At 39.8% G+C, this 22,362-nt stretch overlaps 1 protein-coding gene across 2 annotated transcripts in view; it reads left to right on the top strand.

Moving 5' to 3' along the window:
• The window catches only part of LOC111244554 (uncharacterized), a 30,693-nt gene that overhangs the window by 321 nt on the left and 8,010 nt on the right, over positions 1-22,362 (top strand). The window contains exon 2 of one of the 2 annotated variants that reach the window (XM_022791779.2): positions 487-2,959. The exons of the other annotated variant lie outside the window; for it this stretch is intronic. Within the exon in view, the coding sequence (XP_022647514.1) occupies positions 709-1,569 (861 nt within the window). The 5' untranslated portion in view covers positions 487-708 and the 3' untranslated portion in view covers positions 1,570-2,959. Of the gene's footprint in view, positions 1-486; positions 2,960-22,362 lie in introns of those variants that run through there. 2 annotated transcript variants of the gene reach the window in all.

Here is a 22,362-nt window from a genome sequence, read left to right as displayed (position 1 = left end):
TGACCGGTCGAATACCGCAGTGTGCATGCTCTACGTTACCTAAATAGCTCAAAACTTTTATTTATAAAAGTTAGTCGAATGAGTCGTATTTATCGGCTAGACAACTTGTTTGGGTGTTACGGGAGTTGTGCAATCAAGTTAACAATCAGCTCAGATGCACGGTAGCTGAATTAACGCCCAGTCAGTATGTCAGGACGAAATTTGCCAAATCCAGTGCTTTTTACTTTTGAGCTAACCCAAAACTGTATTAATACTATCTACAAAGATAAAGGATGTCATATCAGTATTTTCTACAAAGATAAAGGATGTCATATCAGTATTTATCGATTTCGTGTCAACTTTTAAACACGTTACCCGAAGTTCGGACGACTTTTCAAAAGACTGCCGTCGACACGAACAGGCTTCGCGATGCTTGCCAATCGTAAAGTCGGTTACAAGTTTAAATATAAAACAGTTAGATATACGGTAATTTTTGGTTCTTTGCAGCATGTTCTCCTTGGCCTAATTTTATCATCTAAACGTTCGACCGTTGAGCTCAAAAATCAGACATCTCCTAGCAGTCTACGATTTATCCAGACCTTTCTAAAATTCTCGACACTTCGGGCGGACATACCGACTTCACACAAGTTCTATGCTTCTGGGCGCAATTCAGATCACCGCTATATGAGTGTCGCAGGCGGGCATATTGCGTGAACGAAGACGTTCGAGATGTCCGACTTGGAAGAATTACCTTCCCCAACCTCGGCGTGTTACCGTTCTGAAGTGTTGTTGGCAACCGACAGCGGATGGTACCTTGTGGACAAGAGCGGCGTGCGCTTCTTGCATCGCTCTTCGGAACGGCTGCGATCACTATGTCGGACTCACGGTATAACCCCCGAATCTGGCATACGCGTCCGCGAAAGTGAAGTGTTCTTTTTGAAGACACAACGAGGTAGTGTCTCCCCGTACGGCAAAGTCTCGCCGACAATACAATCGTTTGACGTAACCACAGGCGGCACATTGCAAATGGTAGAATTTCAAAACTATTACCGATTGTATTTGGCTGGCGTATTCGTGAAGAGCGGCCGCGCCTATTACTGGAGCGGGTATGAGCTATATGAATTTACCAAAGATGGAAAGCAGAAGCTTCTCTGTAAGGTTCGTAATCCCATCTCGAGTCTGGCGGTTACCGAACACAAGGCAGAGTCGTTGAAATTTTATTATAATAATATAAAGGGTAACGTGTTCTTTCATAGCTGTACAGGTAACGGCGATCCCAGGGCGACCACAAGTGTCGACTGCGGGATGCATTGCCATCTCTTTGGGTCAGATCGAAACAGTGTTTTCGGTTGGAATTACAAAGAGCGACAGTTATACGTTATCAGTAACGGTTACGTCGCTCGAAAACGCTGTTGGATGACTAAACCCGTCGAGATGGTTAGCAGTGGCAGAAATATCTATCTCTTGTTCGATGGCCGCATTGAGATCGTTGATACGGATTCTTTGAGCATATCGACCTTGTGGAACATTCCGAAAGGATCACTAGCCGTCAGCGAGAGCAGCCGAACGTTTGCAAGCGTTGGACCATAGTTAATGATGTCCTATTTTCCTAAACTGGCACAATTCGATTGTAAAAAAAGATTCTTCGTTTAAGCTCGTTTCACTTACACTCCGTCTGTTACCGGGTCTGTCAGTGACAAACGGAATTACCACTTTGTTGTAAGTTTTTCATGATGTTTTTAATTACCAAATTTTTAGTAGTGTCAACCAAAAAAAACCAAGCCTAAAATATAAATTTGCACATGTTTATATGCAAAAATATGTCAATGAGTCAAATAAATGTCGATAAATACAATGATCTCCTGATAGTGACAATATATAGACCCATACGACAATGATCTCCTGATAGTGACAATGTATAGACCCATACGACGTTGGACAAATTGCAAAGCAAAATTTTGCATGAAAACTCCATCCATAATACAGTTGTGATTTACATACAATATGTTTTTCATCACTTTGTAAAAAATACGACAAAAACGGAACCGGCCGACAATTACATTGAGTTCAACTAGTTGTTGCAGGAGCACGATGAAAAATTGAAATAGCGTTGTACAGATGGTGATTGGTGTTTCAAATATAGCGTCTGCTTCTAGCAAAACGCGGTGTTTCAAATATAGCGTCTGCTTCTAGCAAAACGCGGTGTTTCAAATATAGCGTCTGCTTCTAGCAAAACGCGGTGTTTCAAATATAGCGTCTGCTTCTAGCAAAACGCGGTGTTTCAAATATAGCGTCTGCTTCTAGCAAAACGCGGTGTTTCAAATATAGCGTCTGCTTCTAGCAAAACGCGGTGTTTCAAATATAGCGTCTGCTTCTAGCAAAACGCGGTGTTTCAAATATAGCGTCTGCTTCTAGCAAAACGTGGTGTTTCAAATATAGCGTCTGCTTCTAGCAAAACGCATTGAGTCAAATAGACAATACCAATTTAAATTCGTAATTTTTCTTTAATCACACTTGCCGTATTGTATATGCTATTTACGGGACTTGAATCATCAATCCCTATCTTTTTCACCCAGAGATTAAGCATCCAAGCCGCAGCGCTACCAACTCAGCTTCTAGATGTTGCTAATCCGTAATATATATATATATATATGTATAGTGCTTGCTAATTGGATAACTGTGGTAAGAGCGGTAATTGATGGTAACGCTGGAGTTAATATCAGTTGAAATATAATGATAAGTATGAAAAGAAAATGTGCTCTAGGGGCCTTGCAAGCTTAATATCAGTCTCTAATGTACACTAGCAAAAATACAGGTTTGCAAAAACAACTGCAAGAGGATAATTTTGCTTCCGATAGGTATTTATAACATTGTTAAGTCGCCTTTGACATGATCGTCAGTATCTAAATTCCTACCTTTAACTTACAACTAACGAACGGCAATAAAGCATTGCGTGCCAATTTGGCGGGCCAACTTTAAATGAACGGGTGTCAGATATTTAAAGGTGGATTTTGGATGAACAAAAGTTGACGCAGACATCGAGGTAAGCCAACTAAACTTCTGAAGCTGCTCAGAGAGTAATAACTTGTTAGGTATTGACGTCTTCAGGCAATGGTAGGTATTTTCATTTATCTAGTTGGATATTAATAGTTTCTTTGCTGTTCAATTGCGCATTTTAACTGTTGCCTGACCAGGTCGCCATGCAGAGTCTATTGTGCTGAGATTCAGTAACTATAAGGTAAAATTAGCACATATTGTAACGGTTTACTGTCACAAATGCTGGCTTTGCAGGCTATCAGTTGAAATACTGTGAAGGATCTTAGAGCATTCGAAAGTAAATTTTCTCACAACCTCTTTGTGTCATGGCATCGTACCTTTAGACTTTGGATGAATAAAAACAAATGCTACGATACGCCATTTTATGCTTCTAGAATATTATGCAAGTATGATCACATTCGTTTTGAGTTTTCATCCTGTTTTTCGGTTGATTAATGGTTAGAATATCGAGTGTTTATTAAACGATCTTGCTCAGTAGCTAGACAATCTACATTGGTTTATTTCCGAAAGCTATTCCGCCCAATATGGATTCTAGTGGAATATAGCATGATCCAACTACTAACTTATACGAGCGATTCAAGGTTCAGCTCATGGATTTTCGTTCAAGAACGTCTGCATTTCACCATTGAAAGCAACGATCTAGGTAAAATATGTCTAGTTCATATCGTCAGCGCCTCATTAGAGACCTCCAGCGATAATAACTACGTGTTTGCTTATTGAACTTCTTCTGTGTTTTTTTTTTTGGAAGTTAAGGGCAAATGCATTATGCAGACCAGACATCGCTGTATTGTGCTTTGTCCGGTACTGTGGGACTCTCACCCACTGATGCCTGGACCCCTTTATCAGCTTGGCTCATGGTTCGGGATATGTTTGATATTACTTCGAAACGATGACTTGCAGGAACGGCCATTTCGTCATCCTTCCCTTTGAACCGTTCCAGCCCATCCTCCATCCTGGCTTTCCTCTTGACCAGATACGCTGGGTTTCGAGCGGGACCGTACTCCCTGTTCTCCCGTTGCCACCAGTTGTAGTGTGTCAGGCCCGCGATTGTTTCGGGCCTGTCCTTCTATTCTCTCACGTCTCATCCTTTCAAGTTGTTCCTTTCTTTTCATAATATCATCAAAGAAGACCGCAACTTTGGCCCAGGTCGTCCTATCTATTGTCATCATATTGACACGCGGGTTGGTCCAGATTCGAACCCACGCTTAGACACATCTCGATTCTCTAGTAAAAATCCGAATAGTCCTAGTGAAGGCGATGAATCTGCTGGTACGCTCGTCTTCTGGCTTCGGTCTCTCCAGATTGCTCGTATTGAGCTTCGTGTTAATAGTGTAGTAGGTTTTAAGCGATGTACTAGGCAGCGTATTTGTTGGCCTGCCGTAGCCAGAACAGCCAAGAGTAGTAAAGTAACGCTGTCTAACAGCAGCAAGATCGAACGAATAAATAAATTTCGCCCAGTTCTGACGAAACAGGCATCATGATTCCAGAATAAATAAATAGGTTGGCCTAGATGAGGATTTAGCCACTGCTTTTCGCTACAGCCTCGTGGCTGGTAGCAATAACGTTTAACTTATTATTTTCGGATAGAAAAAGCGTATGTTGGAAGTTGTGAGTATGTAACGTAAGACATTTTGATGACTGCGTACAAGTACATCTTTCTAGTGAAATATGTACTTAACAGGGATGTAAATAAATAACCGATAGAGGTGGTTCTGTTTTTACTGGTTTATACAGTCTATTAGGTCGACTTTGCTCTTGGCTTACCATAGTGAAAGTTGAATAAATGGCCAATCGACTTTGTGCACGCAAACGCGTTGTTCCGTATGTTACCTACATATCTTTTCGTTCTGTCATGCCTGTTATTATTTTTTCTACTTCAACTTTATATCGCGACACTTCTCCAGCACAAGAACACAGGAATACTTGTTTATATATTCAAAACAAACAAAGGCAAATACTACAATTGATCATAATATCGCTGTCGAGGGCATCCCACGCTTTTTCTAAGTGCCCGATCGCACAGTTTCATGCATGCGGTCAAATCGTCTCGTGCTAGTAACAGCAGCGGCTATCTACAACAATTAGCAGAGCATTCGGAGGCTAACAGACGACGTAAGCCCCATATTGCCCCCCTATATCAAAAGCCATGGCTCGGCGACAACGTCTTTTAGAGTTTATGTTACATTGATAAGTCCGCTAAAATACCATCGCTTTGGATTCGCTCGGAAGAAGTAAGAGAAAAATTGTAAACAAATCCGCATCGTTGATTCGTTGATACAGGCTACTCAACGGGTCTGTCGAAATTTTCACGATCGCCTAAAGATACTAGACATTAAATCAAATCAGAGCACCATTTGTCAACAGCTACCAACGATAGACGCCTTTCGGTCACCAAAAGGTAAACTCTGGCTTTGAACATAGTTTTTGCCCAGAAACAGTTTGTCAGTTAACGGCATTATTGTACAGGGTCGGCGTAGACTATCTCGCGTAGATAAACCCAGCTTTAGAGCGTTCACCGAAAGTGGTGCACCGGACTAATATAGGATGCAATACTTAATCGTAATATTATCCAGCAAAAATCCACTTTAAACAACGATAAGTTAATTATCGATCTCTAAGAAAGCGTCTTACCTAGAAATAGATATAGAGAGAGAAATCTTCTCTGGATAGTCGTTAAAAGATCAATCTACCATTGATACCAGATGTGGAGTTTTAAAATCTCATTGAATTTTTACAAAAGAGTCAGTTTTTGATCCCGATCAGGCGCAGACCGGCCGGCCACTCATCGTGATTTCATAAAAATACAGTACAAACGTTGAAAAGTGTGTAACAATTGTCCTGCAAAAATGGGAATACTTCTACCCCGCCACTAATGAACCCAATATTAGACTACAGATATACAGGCATGGCGTGCATTATCCAGTCAAACTAAGTGGGTCGTGCAGTGCTATTTCCGGAGAGCTGTGTATGCCCCACCGCCTCTTTTCAGTGTAGGGGATGTTATACTGTGCACAAACGCATCAACGGTACTTAGTAAATTCGATATATGTATTGATAATAAACAGATAGAGCGGTATGTGCAAAATGACGCGATGTCTGTGAATCGATTTGGCTAGGGATTAATTATAAAAAACTCGCTCGTATCAAATATTAATGAAAAAATGGCATTTTCATTAATGCCGACACACAGATTTTGATCGTCTTACGTGGCCAGTGATCGCGATTTTACTCATCGAAAGATCAATCGATGGATTGGCGGAAACCGAGCATAAGGTGATCAATGAATCCAATTTCCAGCTTAACTTTTCTAACCTTTAGCAACTGTGTTGTCGTTGCCGGGACTTCCATCGCAGCGTAGTTGGCTTCACAAATTTATGCTGGACACGTTGGATCAATGAGGCGTTATTTTGCAGCAATCGTGCCCATTTATGTCTATTCAAGTGTTTACTTTGAGATGGTAAACGTCTCATCAAACAGAATGTTACCAACTGCAAGTGTTGGCAAGTGATAAGTTTGGTCTGGCCGGCCGTCCTTGAAAAAAGCCCGCTGTGCTATATGCTTTTCTTTGCATTACAGTCTTATGACACAGATTCAGATCGCATCTTCATGTACGGTACGGGTCCCGTATCGCTAATCTGTTAAGTAAAATTACTTAGTCGTATTACTCAGAGAGAGATCGAACAGGGGTCCAATGACGGGACCATGACTGTCACTGATTGTATTACCTTTTGTAGATGGGCTTTTTGGTAGGATGTTAACTCGCACCAGCTAGAACTAGCATCGTGATTAACGGTTTCGTAGCGAGTGGCACTAATCAGAATTGTTTTAAACCGTCAGAATTTTTTCTGGAAACAGCTCTCGGGGGTTGGTCATTCTGATGCAGCTCACTAAGTATGATAGTGGTCTTCGCAATATTTGATTGTGGACCGCTCAAATGCACATGGTCCTATTATCCAGTCAATTAGTTGATAGGCTATACAAGCTTTTCATACCCTTGCACTACAGAGGCGTCAATTACAGGCGTCATCGGGGTAGATTTTGAAAATGACCCGCCATTCTGATAAGCCTAAACCCATACCAGTCCCAGGCTAAACCTGATTTGTCTATTCAACTAGTACGATTTCTTTGTAAATCGAAAATGTTCTTGTGATCTTGCACTAGCCGCGCATATCGAGAAACCTTTTCATTCTAAGATGGCCAAGTGGTCTCAGGATGATAAACTTCTCATCGATACATAATACGAACACGTCGTGCGAGTTCCGTGTAACTGTTGGGCGCATTTTTCGGAGCCAACTATCTGGCGTCAATCCATAGGTTTCGTGATGGGGGGTAGACGCAGCATTCGATAGTTCTAAACCCTTAACTGAACATGTCAAACATGTTTTTCGAACATTGTCCTTAATTCATGTGAAGAGTATCCGTCTTAGTTGTCCAGAGTATGCCCTTTCAAGTACACACGGACCGCCATCAAGCTGACCACCACTTATGGAACTACGTTCTGCCATGGCCTTCTATTGATTAAGGCCGGCGATGCCTTAATTGAGCGCCTGAATACACGTGTGAATACTTGTATATATACGATTTGTTATAACCACAAAAGGGACCACTATCAGGCATTACTTGATGTGCTGATTCTACCAGATACACTGGCCTTCTTCGCTAGCTAACCTCGAAAAGTCGGTTTGACACTTAGCGTTTGTAGTCTCTCCATAAAATAACTGTAGTAGAAAATAAACTGACTCACGAAGAGAAACGTTGAACGATTAAAAGTATTTTGTATTGATAGTAATGTATTAAAGCTTTGTTCTAGTGTCAGCTGGCGTATGCTGCGTTTCGCCGCAGCGTATCGAACGGAACTGTTATCAGGGATGTGCGCGACTAGAAAAGAAGCAGGCTGATTGAAACGTACGGGGGGTGGATGTTCAGACGGAGGAATTAGCAACAAGTAATTGTCGCCGTATCTTTTGCCAAACAAATCGTCTGCAGAAGGTTCCTCTACTACGGAACGCTCAGCAGTGGTTACCAAATCGATAGTTTCAATCTAATAACTCATCAGCGATTGAGCAAGTGACACCTACAGTTACGAAAAACGGGTAACGAAGTAAAAAGATGGACCTATAACAATAAAGTGATTAGAACGGGCTCTGTACGTGAGGCAGGCGCATAGCGGAGTGCCACTGTTGATTTGACCATTTATGATGAAACTCACTCACGTTGTTTTTTTACGTCAGACTCATAGTGGCACAGTTGACACTACGATACTGTAAAGCGGTCGTCTAGATGTAAGAACCTTCAAAGTGAAGGTAATAAATCGTTCAGGTATAGCTGCAGACGACGGAAATGCAAATCGACATCTGTATATAGTTTAGTTAACACTAGACCTTCGCTGATAAATGCAAGATGACCACCTTCAAAAATCAGTCATGATGTGAGCATTGAAGCCAATCTTATTACCTCGATGCCTTGATAGAGCCTTTACAGAAGAAGAGTCGTTTCAAACACATGGTATTATAGTATTTAGAAGATTTCGTAACACAGAAAACGTCAATTTTTTCTGCCTGCGCGTTGAAATAAACTACCGGGGGAAAAAGAGCGCCTCAGTTAAAATAGCCGTATAATTTTTTGACGTGACACTCGCAGCATACGTTGCTTTATTAACAAGCGCCGTCGATAGGGCCAAATGGTGCTGCTACTCAAGCGTGGTTCGAATCTAGGGACCAACAAAATGCCCAATCCAATAGATGAACGAACTTTTACTCTTAACTGGATGACAGACGCCTGCGTTTCCTGGCGCCAAAAGGCAGCAGCACAGCCTACTGAAGCTGATCTCGTGTTATTCGTTGACCAATACAACTGTTTGCTAAGACGGGTTGGAAACATCGTCTGGATAATTCTGGTGAATTCCCGAAAAACATGTTTCGAAGATTTAGTATCTTCGATGCTTGGGCCAATGATACTCGGCCAGTTTTAGGGGGCAACCTTACTCTCATCAAAGGTAGGCAAGCACACTTTGTTGGTCGGCTTATGTGGAGTTCGCTTACGCTTCAAGGAGAAGTAAACATATCTGGGTTACTAACACTTGTGTGCCCACGGGATCTTTTTCTGAAGATTAGGCGCCTAAGAAAGCAGTGGGATGGGACTGATTATTTGGGTTCTGTTTACAATAATTCCGTTCTTGTGCGAGGTGCTTCGAGAGAGGTTGACCCTTTACGAGTTATACGTGCCGCTGATGAATGATAACTCACTAGGGTTCCATTGTCGCGATAATGAACAAGAACTAGATTTCGTTTAATGTTGAGGTGATCAGCGAGAGAGACGTTTATGGATATAGAGGGGTTGCTTGCTGGACTTTACAAAGACAATAATATACTAGCATAGACATTGCAGGAACAACTATCAAGTTCCACTGACGACATAGTTACCCATATGTTTCACTTCACTGGACGCCAAGTAGTTTTGTCGGCTATCACTAAAAAAATTTAAAAGCTGTATCATGATCGTTGACATTGACTGACATCGAACTCGCGCTATCAGCACCATTTACCGGGGAATCGATTATTTATCCAGCCCTAAAAACAGGGATGCTGTTACCAGTTGAATCCTTGATTTTCTGTACATGTAAATGAGCCGATCATAATCCATAAAGTACGTGGAATAAAAATTAGATTTCTTATTTTTAATAAGATAATAGTAAAACAAGTAAAATACCCGTATACGAGCACCTCTTCTTTTCCGCGCATTCTATTTTACCAGTATTTATATAGGATTCTAATCAGTGATGCGTGTCTGGCACAGAATTGATAATGGTTAGAAAGGGCATCTACATACAAATAGGAGTTTAAAAAGTTTCAGGGTTTTCTCACTTCCAAGGGACAATGTTGCTGGAATATACATTATTGTGATTGTTATTTTTAAAACGTCTCCTGCGCAAACGGTGACCACTCTAATGGTTTGAGATACAAAGTAAAGTACTTATGATTAGAAGTTGATAAATGGCATTATTTTAATTAAAATCTGTTGGGGGTACTATCCCAATCGCTGTGACCCTTTTCGTGCCCCTGACTCCATATACAAACGGTTCTAGGTTGTATAGTTCTGACTCAACTTCACAACTTATAATACTAATAATAACTTGCAACACCAAATTCCTTTTTTGAAAAAAAAAAAGCTCAACAGCTGTAATATCATCATCGCAATGCAGACTATGACAAGTAGAGCTTCGATTAAGTAGAGTTCAAAAACGGCGTTACCAGTTGATTTGAATATTCTACAAACATGTAACTATTATCGAAAGAAGAGAGTATGTATACGAGGGCCGATGAGAAATTTCCTCAAACATTTACCAAAGATCCGATCACTTTTAAACAAATCATTTGCACCGCACTGCGTTTTTCCGGGAGGGTCAGCGTATTCATGAAGGGCTTCCGTAAAAAGGCAGGTAAGTCCAAACAGGATTGGAAAAATCGGGTTTTTTCATGTAAAAACGATTCTAAATGTTTAATTAGATTTCCACGCTAGACCTAAGCTGTATCTTCAGCCTCAGAGTGGAAAATTTCTGGATTTTAGTTTCTGCAATAATGAGGTATATCGAAATAGGTCTAGGCCTGTTTGACAAGGAAAGAATCCAAGTCTATATGATCGGGTATGTATTTGCATCCCCTTTATCAGAAAATCCTTTTGGGTGTATTCCCTGTTCTACGAAACCTAACTTGAATCTATTTTTCAAATGCTATACGTTGCGTGATATTTAACTGGATTTCCAGGCAATTAGAAAAAATTGGAAAGTTTATGCAACCCAAAATCAGATAGATAATGAACTATAGAGACAACTGCGCTCAAATGATTGAAAGATGAGAACGCCATGATATCCATAACGTTAGCAGACGCGTTCCGTAAGCTTAAGCTATCGTCGATAGCAGAAAGCCTGTACCGAAAATTGTAAGATTTCATTGTCACTTTTCATATAAGGAAGAAAAAAAAACCCAAACTAATTGGCCACTCGATCTAAAACTATTTACTTTAACGAACGTAATAAGTAACGAATAAAAACGAAGACCGTGATAGTGGACCACAAATTTGCATTACCTTCTGCACAGTCTTCGTTTTTACGCAACAAGTTATACTATTTTTATTGCCATATAACAACCTTGATAAAATCAGCTAATGAGCAATGAACCATGAATAAATGAAGAAAATCTGTTATCCCACGTTTCGGTTGAAACCGCAGTGGCCAGATCTTTCGAAATGACCAAGTCCTTAGATTATAGACTTAAACACGTATTTCCGAATGATCGATAAGGCTAAGCTTTGTATGTACTCGAATCGGCCTCCGTGGACATCTTTGTCTACTAACTAACGCTTCAGCTTTGCAGCACACTGGGCAATATGGACAAAACCCTTTGACACATTATCGCAACAACTGATGACAGCAATTTACCAGATTTCGTCGCGTTGTAGCACGCTGAACTATTTATAACCGACGAACTTAGAGATGAAGATCAGAAATGATGCAAGGACCTTCTATGTTTCAAATTTTACGTCCAATTTCGCTATTAGGCATGGCACCAAAAGATTGCCTCCTGCCTACAACAAATAAAGTGTGTCGATGCCTAGGGTTCGAACCTGAACCGCCACATGTTCGTTCGATTAGCTGGCACACACGTTACCCACTAAGCTGGACTGTGCGAGACAACGTATATAGACTCACAAAGTAAATTCTGCCTAACATGGATAAGATTTCTGAGCTACTGACGTCAAAAATATAAAAAGTATAATCTTTTATTTTTAAAATTTTATATATTATATATATATAAAAATAAAAAAATATATTTTAAAAATTATAAAAAATATAAAAATGAAATAGACAGTGTCTATTTTAATTATTTCTTCAATGCATTATTGCAATTGTTCTGTTTCACGAAACTTACGTAGCTTCCCGCCTGCGAGCTTTTACTAAGAATTAGTAACAGGAACTAACGTACTAAATGGACGGCGGGTGATCGATACGGCTTTGACCGCCGCTTTAAGTAGCTACGGTTGTTGTCGTTGCCGTGTTCTGTCCTCAGTGATTTAACAAAGGTTAATTGTAGAGCTATCCTCGTCTAAGAGATATTGTGGACACAGATAGTCTGAGCCTGGAGCGTGGCTCTGTACCGTGTTTCACAAAAAAGATCCAGGGAAAGTGGGGCGTTTACATAAAGCGAGCAAAGCACGTAGCAGTTTTGGTTCTGCTAGTTGAAGTAAAACCCACTATTAGTCATTAAGCTGGTAAAGTTCTCTTGATATCCCCATATAAAACTGGAAAACCACATAAAACGCTTATCGTAATGTTTCAGAAGCGTCGTCTGTGTATTTCGGGCGGTGGATACGGCCTTGCTGATGAGCCTGTACCAGTACCTATGCTTGGAGCAGTTCGCAAAGGCTTCATTTCATCTATTTCATCACATAAATTTGATAGAATGTTAGAACTTGGTAGAGCTATTTTCAATCGCTGATCTCTTTGAATAGGATGGGTTGATTGGTTGGACAAATTAAGCGAATTTCAGCGTTTTTATTTGCTTACACCGGGATGGATTTTCTGTCGCTTACTCTTGAGGTTGCGTTAAATGTTCATCAGTTACTTTTAGATTATCGGAAGAGACACCTCACGTTTATCAACCAGGGCCGGATGTTTTTCAATAAGCGCCCTGAGTTTAAAGTGTTTTGCGCTTAGAACTGTTATAACGTATATATATAATCGTCATGCAAGAGCAAGACACTTGGTTTTTTTGCTAAAGCAGTTACACGAAACGGAAAACTTAGAGAACATTACATTGGCGCTACCCATATACCCGTTACCTAATGTACAACGGCACATCATCAAAATCGTGAGACAGTCGTTGCCAGAGGTCAGCCAAAGGAAAACATATAGTATATTATAAGAGCTGGTGAAGCTCTATTGAACTGAATACATAAAAATGTTTTTTCGCTTTATTCGATATGTGTATAAACTTCAAAATTGGACCTGTTGTGTAAAGAAAAAATTCACTGGACCTTCGAAAAAGCCTTTATCTAAAACCTAGCTAACGTTTTATTAATTCCATTATCCACACATCTAAGGAATAGTAGGCGTTTCTTGGAAATGCATTAAGTACATTAAGAGGAATGAAATAATCCCCATAACTAAGAAACGTAAGGGTAAAATTACCTTTATCTTGATTTATTTGTTTACGTCCGAAAATGGTTCGTCATTAGCACCAAACAATGGCACGGGCCCGTAACAACGGTGCCAGAAAACATGATATATATATATATAAACAGTTGCACGAACTATCCGTCTTTTATTTATTCCGCGACTGTTATTTTTCGAATTAGCTAACAGAGTACAACATCGTACAAAATCGTGACAAAGTAACCTTTATATACTGGTTTGTCTTTAGCCGTTTTCTAATCGGTCTAGCGTATTTATAAGGCTACTTGATTTAAATAGAAAAATGTCGCCTACTCCTTCCAGCTTTCTCTTTCTATGTGTAAAACCTTGTATATAGTGTCTCTTCTAATGTCGGTGGCCTTAGTGGATCTAGTAACGACACTCGTGGATAAAATATAAATTTTCAATATATATACATGTTATAGTGACGACGCCTTTGTACTGCTCTGAATGCGTATTTATTCGGGCATTATCGAGTACTTATAGAGCGATTGCGATAGGAATGCCCAGGGACCATTTAGACGCGCCGTAACAAATGCATGTATTTACAAATAATATTTTAGAATGAAAACAAAGTAACAGACTAACCCTAGAGCGTTTCTTTTTTTGTTTTTATTATTCATTAATAAACAAGTAGTGTGTAATTGGTTATAGAAGATGGCCACAGATGACTGGGGTACAATGATACAGTCTTACAGCACTTGAATACATTCAGTCATTTTTCCACACTTTTTCATTACCGAAATTGTTTCGCACTTCGATAAACTGGCAAATAGTGAACTTTTACTTTGTAGAAACTTTGCTTGAACAACATATATCCTGCTTACGCGATCTGTTTCAAACTATGACTTAACAGAGTATGCAATCAAGTTGTTATATGCCGATAATATTATGTTAAAAAAATTCATGCTTTTTTTTTCCACCTGTTGTTTACTTCTCAAGCTGCTTTACACAAGCTTGTGTTATAAAGGTCGTTTTAACTTGAAAGAATCTATCAAACGTACATAGACGAGTAGAAGAACTCACTTACGTATCCCGTCGAGACAAGAATGCTGCCAAAATAATTACGACGATGCGATTGATATAAGGATTGTTCAAAAGCGATTTGCCCAACTCGAAAACTACGACCAGGGCACAAAGAACGCCCCACACTTTAACCGATTACCTGAGTTTGAAGAAGGCCAGCTAAGCATTATTTCCTATTTGGTGTACCTACTATAAGCCAACCAGGCTGTTCAAAACAAAAGACCTGGCAAACTAGGTTAGACGAGCCTATTCCACGCACCCCCAAGGCCACGCACTGCAAATATCGTCTCTTCTGGATTTCGAATAGGAGGCTTTGCTGCACTCTCCGTATTGTACGGACATTTCATCGATGTAGTTTCACAATCTTCATTCGCTGGGCGATTGCCTTCGTGGCCTAACCTTTAATACGGATTAGGAATTCAAAACGTTCCTTTCCGAGAAAACTCCTTTAAGAGGAAATCAAACGATTTCCTAGTTTAGTAGTAGATTTTAGTAGAGATATGGATGAAGGCCATGATCAATGATGCGATACACAAAACATAACTTAATTTTATAAAAATAAAAAGTGTGATATTTTAGATTCAATAAAGTAGAACGCGCGATTCTGCTTTCTAATTTGATGTAACATTTTCATCTCGACTTTCCCTAAAGTCAACGTCATTTTCTAAAGCTGTGAAAAACACTGCGGTGAACACTACGGTTTCGACGACCAAATACGTACAGCTTTTACTTCATGCAAATATATATATATATATATATATATATATATGTACTTTCTATAAATATGTGGATATTAGCAAGACGACTACTACTACCTGGTAAAAATGGGAAAAAAAAAAAAAAGGTTTTCTCCTATCCGGTAAAGCGATGGCTGTATGTTACGCCCAGCTTACGTTTTCTTTATTCCAGTTAAGTAGTGGTAAAGGTTTAACGTTTTTTTTCTTCTTTTTGAATTTTCCACGGGCACTTTGATGTGCTCGGCTCGGCATTCTAACGGGTATTACACACATATTGAGAGCTATCTGTAGTTCTAAGTTTGGATTAACATGTGTGATAATGTGTCAACAATATTCAAATGAACCGCTTTCATCACTGGCTTAGTTCAAATTATATATTTAGCCTAACAGTATTAGTATAATACACGCTGAAAGTTGAACGTCGAATTACCTGACCAGGAAGCCGTTTTTGATAGGATTCTCATTACGGACTTTATGGAAAAATAACGTGCTCATTCTTGCGCACTCTGACATACTCCTTGCATAAAAGTGTTCTCAAAGCGACATATTATTGAGTCTCAGTACCGAGCCAATAGCTACCCCGACAAATCGGCCGTGTACCGTCAATTGACGCGTCAACTTTCAATCGCAGACCTTTAAATCTAATATTCGCGTTATGTTAAAACTAGATTGGCCCTCTACAGCAGGCGCAAGTTCATTCATAGGACTGCGCCTATTTTTATCGTATAATGGTAATTTCTAAAACAAACTATCAAGGATTCTCTTAGCTATTAAGTTTCATTTCCATAAGTGAAACTACTTTTTGGCTACAGGAGTTGTTAGGAGCGGGATATTAACCAGCGTCTGCCGCTATTCAAGATTAGTACGTCTTTGTTGTTCAATATATCCGTACCTGACTTTAGGTGCGTAAAAAGAATGAAAAAGAAGATGTCCGCTTCTCTAGAAAAACTAGGATTTCTCAAGCTTTTAGGATAAGTTAGTTTTTTTTCATTGATGCATTTCTGGTAGCAGACAATAATGGCACATGCCTTAAAACACTGCTACTTCCTGCGCGCCGTTTTGAGTACTATGAGATATCTTTAAACTAGCAAGGTACCACGGTTAAATTAACGGTATTTATTAGGTTCAGTTAACATAAAAGGTCCTTGCTGATATAACAATCGTTCTTTTAATACAGCCCTATTCTCATTTACTACTCGTATTCGAAAAAAATACGCGATTTTTATATTGAAAGGGTCTAATTATTGTTTACTGATCTCAAAATATTCGTGAATAATTATTAGGGCGAAAATAATGCCTATGGAACCACAAATCCCATTACGTCGGTGCTGCTAGAAATGTCTGAAGATTTAAGCAGACAGGCACTTTCTGAAGCAAAAATACAGCAATGTAATAGAACCTCACAGAAGCCAACTGCGACAATGTTCAATATCATACCGACAATAACAATTATAGGTGCTAAGGCCGAGATCAAATTAGGGCACAGGTAAACGTAGTGATTTCCCGTAGGGACTGACTATATGTTACTAATTTTAACTCCTGATACAACAGTTAGTTACTATCGTTAGGCCAACGGAATTGAACGAAGGCAAATTAATAGTCAAAAATGATACTGATTTTATCTTTGAAGAAAGCCGATCGAGAATGAGAATCATAACTGAAAGTTAGTTTTCCAGTCGTTGATAAGGAGTTCGACAATAAAACAGAACGGTACTTTTAGCTATTTATATGTGTCTGTAAGCTGCTATAAGATATATATATATATATAGGTAGGTTATTTTAAGAAGTTCAGGAACCTCCTTAACTTTATCGGCACCGGTGTAACAATATGGCATTGAAAGCCTCCATTTATGGTACACCAGTCGAATTATATCAGTTGGTTATTGTTTGGAGGAACTTGTCTGTTCCTGTGCAATTAACTTATTCCACTTCAGTGAGAAAATAATACTATCTTATAAAATTAAGAACCTTGCTAATTAACTGCATGGTTTGCATGCTTACTGTTTAACTGGATAATGAGTAGTAAGATCGCTCAAAGGCTTTAAAAGTTAGCTATTGTTACTTTACTAGTTGCTTAATACGTACGGATGAAATAGTTTTCAATGCCTGTTTGGAAGCAGTAAAAGGGGAAAAACAACCCAATACACATTGAATCAACGCCAAGAAAATCCACCATCACGACCACCAAAACAACTTATACCGTCCTATAATCAGTAGTAAAATCTGGGTGCATTTCGCGGTACCTGAGCATAGTCAGTTACTGCGGTAGATTACAGCCTCTAGTCGTAATCAACAATTTGAACTTTGAATAGAATCATTCAAAATGGACTAACGGACTAAACGGAGGCTAAATAATCCGCATTGAGCCGGATTATCCAGTAGACTAGATTTCTTCTTGGCAATAAAGCTATCCACTAGCCGTCATAAAAGATGCAAGCTATCTTTGAATAAACGCGCCTTAAAGTCACCTTAAAAAAACTAGCCCGTACCGTCTAATGATAAATATTTAAAGCGAGAACTCTATTTTCAGAAGCAGAATCAAGCTCGATTCCACCAATCACAAGCTTCGCCGCAGCTATCTAAACACATACCGTTCAATGTGCCTGTAGCTGCCTACCCACTAACGGGCAAGATGATTTAGTCTCGTCTCATATGGAGAAGTCAAGCATCTTTGCAATGAACGTCGGTCATTTTGCTATTTGGAGATTCTCACATCGTGTTTTCAAAGCCTTGTCATGGTTCAACTTCTTGCTTGGGCCTGGATGTTTCGTATAGCAAAATGGCGAGCAGAAGTTGTTAGAGCATTGGCTGGAAAGGGGAGGAATACCGTTCCTGCAACTATCTATCTCGCTAGACTATTTTTCGACTAACTTAGCAACGAGGCCGTTCCCCCATACCTTTCAGTTGCAAACAGCTAACTCGGATGCTCTTACTTGGAGCTCGCGATTAACGATGTTTTCAGTGTGTCTTCGCTTTTCCAGCTGGCAGTCGAAGACGCTGCTATGGTCTCGGAGCAAAACAGTGTTGAAGATCAGGAAGGAACATATGCTTTGGGTGAAACCCATTTGTAGAATTTGCATGACATCGGTCCTTTAAATGTTAATTGCTTTGTGATCGTTAGCCAGGATAAGCTGATTACTTTCAAGCTAGGGGCGGTATCCTTGGCAAACAGCGTGCGCCTGTAGGGATCGGCTACGCAAGCTTTTTGTCGGAACATCCCGGAGCAAAAAAACTCGGATCAGACTCTTCACAAAAACTTCAACCAGCCAGAAATTATTAGACATGCGACTGTCTCTTGACCCCTTTTAAAAAATGATCCTTTTATTAAAAAAAAAAAAAAAAAAACTTACTAAAGAAAAATAGAACCTTTCTTCCTTCCAAAATAGTCTAATATTAAGCGCCTATAGAATATATAATAGCGCATGAAAAGACACTCAAGTGCGGTACATAATACGAATTTCGAAGCATAATTTCCAGTTCCGTCTCTTATCACAACTCTGTTACTTGCCAGATATTTACAGAAGCTTTACTTACAGAAAAATAGTTTTCTCCTATCTTTCTGTGTGTTTTTGCTTTTGTTTTTGAACTCATCACCACCTATGACTTGGAACGACGAGAAAATGCGCCACTTATTCAATAACCTCTGCTCGCGCCCGACAGATTTTCTATACCAAATTTATTTACGACTTATAGAAAATATGATTACACTATTTTTCTCTTTTCCTTTTTTTTTTTTGTCTAAATAATTGAAAAGAAGCACTTCCCACCAGACTAAACAGTTCAGATTTTACGCCCGTCATTGCTGTTTTACGAAACGAAGTGTACGTTCGAGACTAGTGCCTATACACAAAGCTATTGCGAGACCTCCATTTAGACCTCTGTATGCCGACTCGTGCCACAATGTTATGTTGAAAGCTATCGTTACGGAGGAACGGTGACTCAATCTTCTGCGAATTTACGCTGAGTACAGTTTCGCAGCATATAGATACAGTGTAGTAAATGTCGGTGAAATAATAAAAAATTGTATTTACTACAAGTATTAAAGATTTAACCAACTTTCCATCTGGCGTGCAATTTCATTTATCCTCCGAGTACTAGTCGGTAGCAGCTGGCGAAGAGGGACTGAGGTGTCGGAAGTGGAAATTCCCTTTCGAATGGCTTCATATTAGAGAGACAAACAAAACAATTAACTGCATCTAAGTTAGCATACTGAAACCAACCGGCTGTTAGATAGCAGTACTTACCTAGAGGAATGTATCTAGATTACGTAATACCAGGTGACGTGTATCATACATTTGGAGCAATAAGAAAATTATTACATAGCTGGGCTTGTTCAAACTAGATTTATAAAAAAATTACGCATGAAAATGAAAAAGGTCACAGTTAGCCAGGTTTCCAGGCTGACAAGTTCAATGAAAATCGCATCAGGATCAATACAGACTGACCCTGATGGACCCGCTGGGACTCGGAAAGAAGGAAGCCATACTGTTCAAGTAACGATCGTATTTTCCAGAACCCAAAAGCTAATTTTGAGATATCTGCGGCTGTAATAAATCAGTAAAGATTGATCTCTATATAATAGACTGTTATTTATTAGACATTGATTAGCTTATATCTATCCAATATGACATCAATCCATTCTAGACATTGAACTAGTAAACAACGATCATGCCGGCTCTCAGTATCGAATTGCGCGGGATGCGTTAGCAACAACAGCACTTTTATTTCAGACGTAGTAGGAATGCGGCAGAGTCTGATTACGACATATTTACTTTGTAAAATCGTACTGTTTGGGAGCTGTTTGGCAGGTGATGCTGTCATAGACCTTGGAGAATCCGCATCTCTGGATTGTCATCGTGATAGATAGGTGATTCGTTTTGTATAGCAGAGTCATCTTGGGTGTTCTTTCTAGGTTTCGGAATAACGGATCGAAGGGACAGAGTCAGTACGTGCATGGCAAGGAAAAGCTTGATGCCAAACGAATAACTTGATACAACTTACTATTCTCATGACAACTCAGGATGAAGCAAAAGACGCACAGAAATTGACTGGTTTAGTTATTATAACTGATTTACGTACGTTCCAAGATCGAGTGTAGACATCGTTCAAGCAAATGCTTCACCAATTCAACCTGGACTCACATTTACGGTGATCTCTTTCCGATCGTAGCTGCTAATACACGGATTACTTGAAATTACAGAGGAAAGCAAGTGAGGTTTGGCAAGATTTCGTCGACACTTCTTCCCTGATGTCAGGTCAGATCGGCGGCCAGAACTCAGACCTATTGGTCATGCAGCTGCGTCGACGTTCGACGCTTAATCGACCTGGTTACTCTTACGTGCTAGAGGCGGCACGAGGATATTATTGTCTGACCCTGGTAAAAACGGTACAAGCCTCAATTACGAAATTGCAAATGCCGATCTCCCCAGATATTTTCGACATCATTGTCGAGTATATCTATACCAGTCGAGTGATCTCAATACCAATTCGGAATCTGGTGAAACTGTTTGCCGTAGCAAATTTGCTCGAGCTTGATGAGGTGCTGATGCAACTGGAGATATTCTTCAGTGAAAATTCTACCGCGTGTCTAGAATCTGAGGAGTTCCTCGTAAATGAATCGTTTGAAGACGTAGCACAGTTTTTAACGAAGTGCCTAGTCCGTCTAAGTGAGTCTGATCGATTGATGTTGGTACAAAAAATTTACAGGTGGGCTGCAAAACATTTCATCAATTCGTCCCAAGTGGCGATGTTGGCTGAGTACGTTTGTAATACCATTCCCGGCATTCTAAGAAACGGCTTTGGTAAACGCTGGCCGCACACGACGGCCCTACTGGTCACGACAAGTGGCTTGTTTCATGGTCCGACGAGAGTTCCGTGCTCGGAACCTCTGAGAGGCATGTTCAGTCTCTCTCGAAATCCCATCCTCATTTGTGGCGACGAAGTGTTTATGAACATGGGCGATAGACTGAGTGTATACGGAATCGTAACTGGGTTGTTACTGCGAACCTCCGCTCAGCTTGGCTGGGTCAAAAGACTAGTCCTTTGTAACGATAAAGTGTACACGTGGAATGGAAATCGCATCTTTGAAATAATCACGGATCCGTTAGAAGGCCGTATTGTGCCGTATAGCACACGAAGCAACATTGATAGACTGCATATAATCAACGACGATCAATACACTCTACAGTTCTATTACAATGATACCAACTGGCGTTTGTATGTCATCACTTGTTATGCCAATGGGCTGGAAATTTCCGACCAGTTCATAACAAACAATTGCTACCTGATCGGAGCGCACGGAGACAGTGCGTTTATCTGGACAAGGCAACACCAGATGAAAGTTTTTCGTAGGCAGTCGTGTATTTTCCAGTATGACTTCTTTGCTGATCCGAGTAGTGCCGTTTCATGCGGCAGCGTCGTCTATCTGAAGTTCGATTTTGACCTCAAGGTTGTGGAGACTGATACGCATTTGGTCTCCGCTATCGCCTGTCCACCATTTAATAACCTCGGACGACTGATAGTGAGGGGAACGTTTCAGTAATACGGTACATACTCGTTGTCTGTTATAATTATGTATTATTATCGGTATGATCTATAATTACAGTGTGGGCTAGCTGAAGGTAGTAACCAGTATAGAACCCCGATTGGCTCTGTGCTGTGCATATGTGTTATTTATATTCCAACATAGTGATATTTACTAGTAAATCGTTCACTCATTATTTAGAGCTATATTTCGCTAAACAGATGTCCTTTTTTCCACCGATATGGGTGCGAACATAGTTGGGCCATTGTCGTAGTTTAGCAAAGTGAACTAGGTACCGTAGCGTTAAGAAACGGGGTGATGGTAAGGGGGGATAGCAGGACCTTGCGATCTGTATACTGGTATATTTTTTCGTAATCTTATTTTTGCAGAAAGCGCCGCATTGTCCTTACTGTACAGACTTCTTAAATAATTGCTCTCGAGTTATTTTCGTAATCATTCTATTATATTTTAAAATAGAGAAATTAAAAAATAGAGTTTTACTTTATAAACTGTCTGTTATAAGATGCACTCATATATCAACCATTATATATATACATATAGAGAAATCTAATTATGACAACTTGTATTGAGTTTTTTTTTTGTGAGAAATGGCTGGACCAAGACCAATCCGTTATTTCGCAAGCAGCCCCATTGCCGAACTTTAACCTATTGACAGAATCGACAGATTGGTTGTGTTGCAAGGGGCTCCACAAGAGCCCAGAACGGGGATAGAAAAAGATAATAAAAGGAATAGTTTTTTTTGCATTTAGGCCTTGAGCTCATGACTTCAACATAATTTATCTGTGTTTACAACAGTCATTTAGCAACCAGCCATTTGATTTTGTCATTAT

Source organism: Varroa destructor, unplaced genomic scaffold (genome assembly GCF_002443255.2).
Source record: "Varroa destructor unplaced genomic scaffold, Vdes_3.0 BEIS01000002.1, whole genome shotgun sequence".
Classification (NCBI taxonomy): domain Eukaryota; kingdom Metazoa; phylum Arthropoda; class Arachnida; order Mesostigmata; family Varroidae; genus Varroa; species Varroa destructor.
Note: the sequence above shows the minus strand (reverse complement) of the source record. Positions and strands in the feature narration are given on the sequence as shown.